Raw genomic sequence first — 8,269 nt, forward strand, 5'->3', positions numbered from 1 at the left:
ATAATTTTAAATAAAGTATTCTAATCCATTGAAATAACAGAAATGTTATAACAATATGCTTGAGCATCATAAACCTTTTGCTTCCTCAATCCTCGCCTCCTTGAAAGTTAATGATATCTGATCCGCTGGCAGCTGAAGATATAAATGAGATGCGGTATGTCATAGTTTGTTTTGACTATTTGTCAGTGAGTTGCGAGGCTGGGAACACGCCCCTTACCCTCTAGAGAATCTCGGCGGTAATTAAGGCCGCTACCGGACGCAAAAGCAGCCAAGGCATTGACTCTGTTAAGATTGCTGACTTGCCTTTAACAAAATTGTATGCAAATCTTTGCATAATTTCTCATTAGAAACATGTTTCCACTATAATGTGTCAATAATATTTGCGATTTTTTCTATATTGTTTCTTTCATTCCATTGTCAGCATCGAATGCAAATTGGGGAGGTTTTTTTTTTTTTAGCGCGATGCCACTCCACTCCGGCTGCAATTATTTAATTTAATAAACATGTTCTTACGGCGCGCGTATTATATATGTCTTGCATGCATTAATTTGAAAGCTATAACCGATGGAACATTAGCATTGCGAACGGTGATAAATAATTATATGCGAATACCCGTAGATAAAAGCATTTGCAGGTGCTTGTCTTGAACTATTTTTAAAGATGTGCTCAGCCGCAGTCGCAGTTAAAGTCCGAGTCCGAGTCTTTGTCTTAATCCCCCCGAACTCTATTAGTAATGCATCTATCATAGCTCACCCAAACAAGCACACACATAAACTTACTACGTGGGGTCAATAAAGCATCTTGAATGTAACTGGCGCCAAACGCCAAGTAACTTGATCTGGCCCGCTTGTCTGCATTTCTATTGGCGCCTGCATTTTGACAGTCAATAAAATTTTGAAATGTTATACTTTTGGTTCATTTTTATGCTGAATCGATTTTATTTCCCTCCGTTTGTCTCATTCTCCTCGTCTTTGTTGTCTAAATGGCTTTTTGATTGGAGAGATTGGAGCGATGAGACAAATGAACCACTTTTTCAGCTTGACAGCCAGGTGAACCCAAAAAAAAAAACCAACAAAAAACGAAAGACTTGGGCAACGAACTTGACGAATGATATCGATATACCCTGAAATCGGGTTAAAAGTCGTTCGAAATGTCTGTGGGCTTTGGGATTCTTGAGGGTGTGTGCCTTAATCAGTTTTGGGAGTGAGTTGAACTTGTGACATTAAGTTTATCGAAAGTCAAACAAAAGACTTAAGAAACGAACTTGAGTTGTGCAACATATCTAGCCAGTAAATCTGCTTAGTTTAGTTGCGCTTAACTAAGCCCAGAGAAATCTTGATGCAAATGTAGAACAATCTATGTTTACAATAGGCTGGCATCTTGTTAACTTACTCATTTTGAATTTTTTTTTATTTGAAACCTACTTAAGAGTGTATTGACTTGCACGGCCTAAGTTTATTGTATTTTATTTTGTGTGGCTCTTTGTTTTACTATGACTCTTTAATAAACTATAAAAATAAATTTAAAAACAATGACGACAAAACACACGTCGGAATGCGATCGTCAGCGGCACAATGGCGTGCGCTGGTCACCCTGCTCCCAGCTTTTAGCCCATATATGGGCCCCATCATGCATATTGATGATATGCTGTTCGCTCATCTCTCCAACACTATGCCTAAGTTTCAATCCCACCTGGATTGTTTATGGCCGATTGACGCCTCGGGGGTATTTTTTTTTTTTTTTTTTTACGTTTGACACAGCCAAAGTCGAGCATTACGATATTTTGCATCCAGACGATACAAGAATCCTGCATAGTTCTCGTGCCACGGCCCACTGTCCCATTCATCATCGGGTGGATAAAGCAGTCAGACCGTCGGGCCATAAACAAAGTTTGGCCGATCGGCAGTCAGCCAGTCAGGCAGTCAGCGAGTCAGCGAGTCAGCCATTCAGGCAGTCAGTCAGCCGCCTAATTAAGTGATTAAAATTCTGGCCATCAACGGGGCGTATGACTGTTGTATGTGTTAATATAAAGTTTATTATTTGAAGCAGCACGTGGTCGCACTGCCAGGCAGAATCGGCAGAGATATCGAGGCGGCCCATATCGGAGGCATAGGCCACCATAGGCCTAATGCTCATGACCGCAGCATATAAAACAGGGGCCCAACATCAAATATCTGTGCGTAACATTTGTGGCATTTTTAATTTACTACACAGCAATCGCGACTGCAATGGGCAGGCACAGAAAGCACTTAACGGCTGCTATATCGGTTTTATTATCGGCCATCGGCCATCGCCGATCGACTTGCAACCGAATGTTGATTGAATTTATGCCAAAGCATTTGTTTTCCGTCTCTGTTTGGTGTTGCTATTGACTGGCCACGCCCATTTGGCCCGTGGTTAACGAAATAATCGAGGCAGAAAGACACCGCCGATCAGATATATATGTCCGTACAGAACTGATTTTGAAACAAGAGTGGTAGCAGAATACGTAAATAATTTGTTGGCTTTGATCTCAAAGGAATGTGCGGTAGTCGACGAACTTTGTTGACAGCTAGTAGATACATCCGACAGATAGTTTTCACCGTACATACAGTCCATTATGATGCGGTTAAGTGGAAAACAAACATCAGATGAGGTCGTTAACTTCTGAAAGCTATTTTAAATGATCTAAATTGGTTGCTTTGACTATGTTTTTATAGTTTTAACGAATGCTGTGATATTGTTCATAGGACTTACTACAAGAATATATTTAAAGGAAATCTTCAAGTAAAAATGAATCATTCATTAATGAAGTTTTAATTTATAAATATAGTCTCCGAATTATGGTTTCCAAAAATTTTCTTTAAGAAAGCGAAAAAATCCTATAATTTATAAATATTTATTTATTTTTTATATTCGTTAAACCATCAGCACCAAAAATGATTATCAGCATTTTCCAAAACATTTAAAACCAAATCAGATTAATTTTTAATAGTTTTTATTTTCAATTGTATAAATCTAAAAGCCAATCTATAGACGTAGGGTAACTAGGACTAAAATATAATAAAATACTTAAACACAATTAAGATCATGCTTATACTTAACAATTGGTATGTACAATAGCGATTCGAGGGTGGGAATGGTAACTACTTCTACAGCACTTCCGCTGGCTAACTTTAAAATGCGATTGCAAACAAGCTCGAAGATATATTTACAATTTCAACGTTTTTTATAATAATAATTTTTGGATCTGAGCTCAATAGTTGAGTGTGTGAGTGTGTGTGTGTGTGTACGTGTTGGTGTGTGTATGCAAGGGTGCGAGTGCGAGTGCAATGCAACTACCTGGTCTAGCTGTCTCTTTCCAGCGAAACCTGTCTGTCCCTGTCTCTTTCACCTCCTCAAAGTGTGAGAGCGAGCACACGAGAAAAAATTTACATTTTCTTTTAAGTAACAAAAAAAAAAAACAACGAGGGCGGCTCCTCCCACTTGGAGTTTTTCGCCGTGTACTTGGACACACACGAAAGTGCCTCCGCACCGCCTAACTTCTGCCGCTTGACCTCCACATGGGTGGTGGTGCTCCTGATGCTCGGAGCCACTGTGGTTGAAGCTCTGCTCTGGAGTTGGAACTGGATGGCGGTCACGTCTCCTTAGACACACACAAAAATGCCCCTCATGGCACTGGCCGCATTGTGGGCTACCGCAAAGCCACCAAAGTGGGTGGCCTCCGAACCGGCCAACTTCTGCCGCTTGACCTCTGCATGGGCGGCGGCGGTGGTGTTGGCGGTGTGGGCGGAGTGGGAGGAACTGCTGCTGCTGCTGGTGGTGGTCAGGCACTCGGCCTCCAGCTGGTAGAACTTGCGCCGTGGAGCCACCTCCAGCTCCTGATCCTCGGAGCCGCTGTCGTTGAAGCTGTGCACCGAGCTGCGCGATGTCTTCATGCTCAGATCCATGGGTCCTTCCTGGGCTGTGGCGGTGACTGTGGATGCCGGTTGCACTGGGGCAGCGCTGGTGGTCTCGCCACCAATGGAGCACACCGACACCGGCGACAGACTCTGCATCTTGGCCACAAAACTCAGGGGGCTGCTGGTGGGCGTGGCGCGGATGGCAATGGGATGCAGCAGGCTGGCGGACGACTGATGGCTGTGCACCGACTGGACATCCTCCTCCAGGCAGACGTCGATGGGCGACTGGCGGGCCGAGGGGCTGGGCTGCACCGGCGGCATCGTCTGGCTGGCGGGACTGAAGCGATGCTGCGACTCCACAGAGTCCACGCTCTGGCGGTGCTTGTACATCTCCTGGCGATAGGCGGCATCCGCGGCCGAGGCGGCTGCTGCGGCGGCACTGGCATGGTAGCCGGGGAAGAGCAAGTGCGGGGGCAGCTGGAAGGGCGACTGGTGCGGGGCCACGCCCCCCATCATGCTGAAGAAGGGCAGGGCGGCAGCGGGATCGGGCAGATAGCTGGGATAGCCCATCAGGGGCATGTGTGGATGGCGCTGCACATGCTGCTGCTGCTGCTGCTGCTGCTGCTGCTGCTGCTGATGGTGGTGGTGCAGATGGGCGGCCATGTCCCCAAAGCCGGGGGTGTGAGGTGAGCCCACGGGCGAGGAAGCCGACGGACCACCACCCACCGAGACACCACCCGCCGAGGGGGGCACCTTGCCGGCAGCCGCTGCCGCCTGTTCGTGCTCCTGCAGCAGACAGTGGATCTTGAACCAGTTGGAGCGGCGACCGTAGCGGGAGCCTCCCTTCGACATGCCCACGTTATAGCACTTCCTCAAGCGGCACGCCTTGCAGGTGGTGCGGTTCTTCTTGTCGATGATGCACTTGCCCTCGTTCTTGCACTCGCTAATAGTGCTGATGTTGTTGTACGATCGGCCAAAGAAGGACTGCAAGGGTAAAGGTAAGCATATAAGTTAGTTAAATGGTAAGAGTTCGGGAAAAAACTACAAGTTTATTAAAGAAAATATATGGAAAAAGACCGAAAATTCATTCAAGAAAACTGAATTTTTATTTAAAACTCCAATAATTTTAATATTTGTATTATTTATATTTTTCCAAGTAAAGAAAAGCAAACAATATGTATTTGCATGTTTCTTGAATGTCTTTTCATTACAAGTACATCCCTTAACCCCTTGGGGTCTTGGAAATGCCTGTTCTGCCTTTTCATATCAATCAATATTTTATCAATGGATTTTAGGACACAACTTACCTTGCAACCCTCACAGGTGAAGGCGCCAAAATGGAAGCCCGCCGCCGGCTCGCCGCACACTTTGCATGTCTGGTTCATCTGTAAAGTAATGAAGAAATGCCAAGTTAGTAAGGGTTTAATCCACTGGTCGAGGGCTGCTTAATCCACAATGAGGCGAACGGTTCTGGACACTAACCAAGTTGAACACCATGTTGTTGTACTGATTTTTGTCGGAATATTGAGTGATTTTCTCACGATCGCTGTGAGGATTTGAGTCGCTGTGTGATCTGTGCGCTTGGAATGCTGCTGAGCAACTGATGCTGGACTCTGCGCAGCCCAGGATATTTATACGAAACTGTGGAAAACTCAGCAGGATGGGCGTTTTTTATGATCACACAACAGGCCAAAAAACTTAATCTGCCGGATTATGCAACCCTATGCGTTCATTTTCATTTTTTTCGCGCTGTCCAGTCATAAAATTCAGGTAGATTTTCTTTTTTATACGAAGTCATTACGACGCGAGCTGCGAAAATAGTGTTCCCTAAAAAAATGCAGCAGTCCAGACCTTGACGTTCGGCCATAAAAACTCACGCCGATTTTTCCCGAGTCAACAAAAAATTAGAAATTCGGTTTATGAAAACTGTGTTTTTTTTTTTTTTTTTGGTCCGAGGCCTCGGGTCGCAAAAAAATAGGGAAAGATGGAAATGCGGCCGCGAGTTTTTCGCGAGAAACAGTAAAAAATCAAAGTAGTGCACAAGGGATCGTAAAATTCGCCGACGGCCGCGACCCAAAAACAAAAACCGTGAATTGACTTCGATCTCGGAGGCTGTCTCCCTCGCTCAGAACTTACCTTCTTGTTTTTTTTGCTGCTGTTGTTGTTGTTGTTGTTCTTGTTGTTGTTTTGCTATTTGGCTGGGCACTGCGTTTTATGACGACTTTTTAATTGCAGCGATTCGCGATCGTTTCTGCTGCACGTTTTCTCACTTCGTCTGTTACCGCAAGCACTTTTTAGATCAGTCTATGTTTTGGGGGCTTTCAACACTATGATTATGTTTTTCGGATACGTTATGGGATCTGGATCTGGATCTGGATGTGATCTGATCGGTCTCCGACGCAACGCGGTTTGGGAACTCTCGATGTGTGTAACTGACACTTCGGCCACTAGCTGACGACTGATTTCTGGCTGAGAGGTTCGACTGGCAAGAAGCGTTTCTGTGTTTCGCCTACTGGCCGAACTCTTTGGCTTTGGCTTTGGCTTATGTACTCATGCACTCATGCACTCACACCGAAGTAGATTTACCAGTTTTCAGCTCCAGCTCTCTGATAAATCACGGCCAAAACCACCACCTTTAAAACTCGGATCGAGTGAGAGAGCGATCCAGCACGCACACAAACTCACACTTCCGACTCAATTCGGGCTCGAGTGAAATGTTAGCAGAATGTTAGCCCTCTGTTAGTGAATGAGGCAAAAACACTCACTCACTTGAGATCTCACTCGCTCTATGACTCGATTTCGAGTCCCCTGTAATCCGGCCGATTTGCATTGCCCTGATATTGTTCGTTATTCGGTTATTTATTGAAGAAACTCGCGTGCTAAGGGCGGCTGAATTTCTCACTCACTCACAAACAATGCACACACACACACACCAACTCGAGCCATTGACTTCATTTTCAACAGTTGCTCATTTTATTTGGCATGGGCGGAGCCTTTTTGGCCGCTCGAAATCGAAATGGTTGCAGGTTAATTCGCTTGGAGGTCTCTAGTAAAACACCCGTCGGCTTGTGAATTGAATTACCATCGACTTTTGATTGTAAAATCGATCTAAACTTGCTTAATTCCCACATGCGCTCTGATTCATACTTCTGCCAACTAAACTTCTACATCAAATTAACTAATGAAATTATATAGTCCTAAGCAAACTAATTGAGCAATAAACAAAACCATAAAATGTTAAGTACGTTACACAAATTGATTTCTAAGACTTTTCACAGGGTTATTACCCGGATATCACAGCGTTGTGATTCATATATAATCTAAGTAAGCTTGCCCAACATCTTCTAAAATACTGAATGTATAGGTCATAAAAATTTAAATACTTTATTTGTGTTATTTTGCCTTAACACATATTTGCCATTAAATTACATAATATAAGTATATATTACAAGTACAAACACACAAAACAGGTAATACTTGCTCTTAAAGTATTTTTAGCTCCTATAATATTAGCTAACATACAGAGATGTTCAATAAAACACCAATATAAATCGATTTTAATTCCAACCCTTTTAAAGTCAATTTCCAACATAATTTCCCCTTTACCCAAACAATGGGCCTTATGGCGGCACTTAACTCTTTTTATGAATATTTATTGTTGTTTGCTCAGAGCCAAAAGGATGTTAGAGGCTACCTGTTTAACCCTTTTATACCGCTAACCTAGGTGCTTAACCCTTTTATGGATCTGCATTGTCCCGAAAGGGTTGTTCAACCAAAAGACAAGAACCTTGACTTTTCGACTACGAAGTGTGGCGTATTACAAAGTATAATATTTCAAGCGATATGCTAAACTATGTTTAAGGTATACTTTTAAAAAAAAACCTCGTTAGCGGACTTCCCAGAAGATTCCGCATTTGACTTTCATTTGTTGCATCAGGCAAAGGTTTTCCAAGTAAAAACGTGGAAATCAGACAAAAGGCTTGTAAAAAAGTCAAAAAGCAACTAGAACCATCCTTCGATTTCTGCACCTCATTTTTCCCTCAGCAACCCACCCAACTTTTTTTTCTAATCGATTCATTTTTATAGCCCTCCGTTTTTTCTATTTTCTCACACCATAAAAAAAGACGCGTTGCCGAAAATTCTTTTAAAAAATGCTTTTCAAGCGTTTTCGCGAATTTCCGCACAAGCAAATGGGTAATTTTCCCGGGTAATTAGTTAGCCCGAAAGGAGAGGAAAAAATAAGGACAATGTGACTTTAATCCGGTTTAATCCCCGGCTTAAGTTTTTTGCCGCCCGCCAACGCGTTCGCATCTTTGAGAAACAATAATAAAAAAAAAACCGAGCCGAGCCGAGTGTCGCGTCCGCCGTCATAATTATGATCCTAGGAT

At 43.5% G+C, this 8,269-nt stretch overlaps 1 protein-coding gene across 1 annotated transcript; it reads right to left on the reverse strand.

Moving 5' to 3' along the window:
• Positions 1-2,960: 2,960 nt before the first annotated feature.
• Positions 2,961-6,354, reverse strand: LOC108142866 (zygotic gap protein knirps). Its single transcript, XM_017266940.2, has 3 exons — positions 6,018-6,354; positions 5,189-5,266; positions 2,961-4,865 (listed from the first exon to the last, which is right to left on the reverse strand). The coding sequence occupies exons 2-3, from the start codon at positions 5,264-5,266 to the stop codon at positions 3,627-3,629; spliced, it is 1,317 nt and encodes a 438-aa protein (XP_017122429.1). The 5' UTR covers positions 6,018-6,354; the 3' UTR covers positions 2,961-3,626.
• Positions 6,355-8,269: the final 1,915 nt, after the last annotated feature.

The sequence above is a fragment of the Drosophila elegans genome, unplaced genomic scaffold, assembly GCF_018152505.1.
Source record: "Drosophila elegans isolate 14027-0461.03 unplaced genomic scaffold, ASM1815250v1 contig_208, whole genome shotgun sequence".
NCBI classification, from domain to species: Eukaryota; Metazoa; Arthropoda; class Insecta; order Diptera; family Drosophilidae; genus Drosophila; species Drosophila elegans.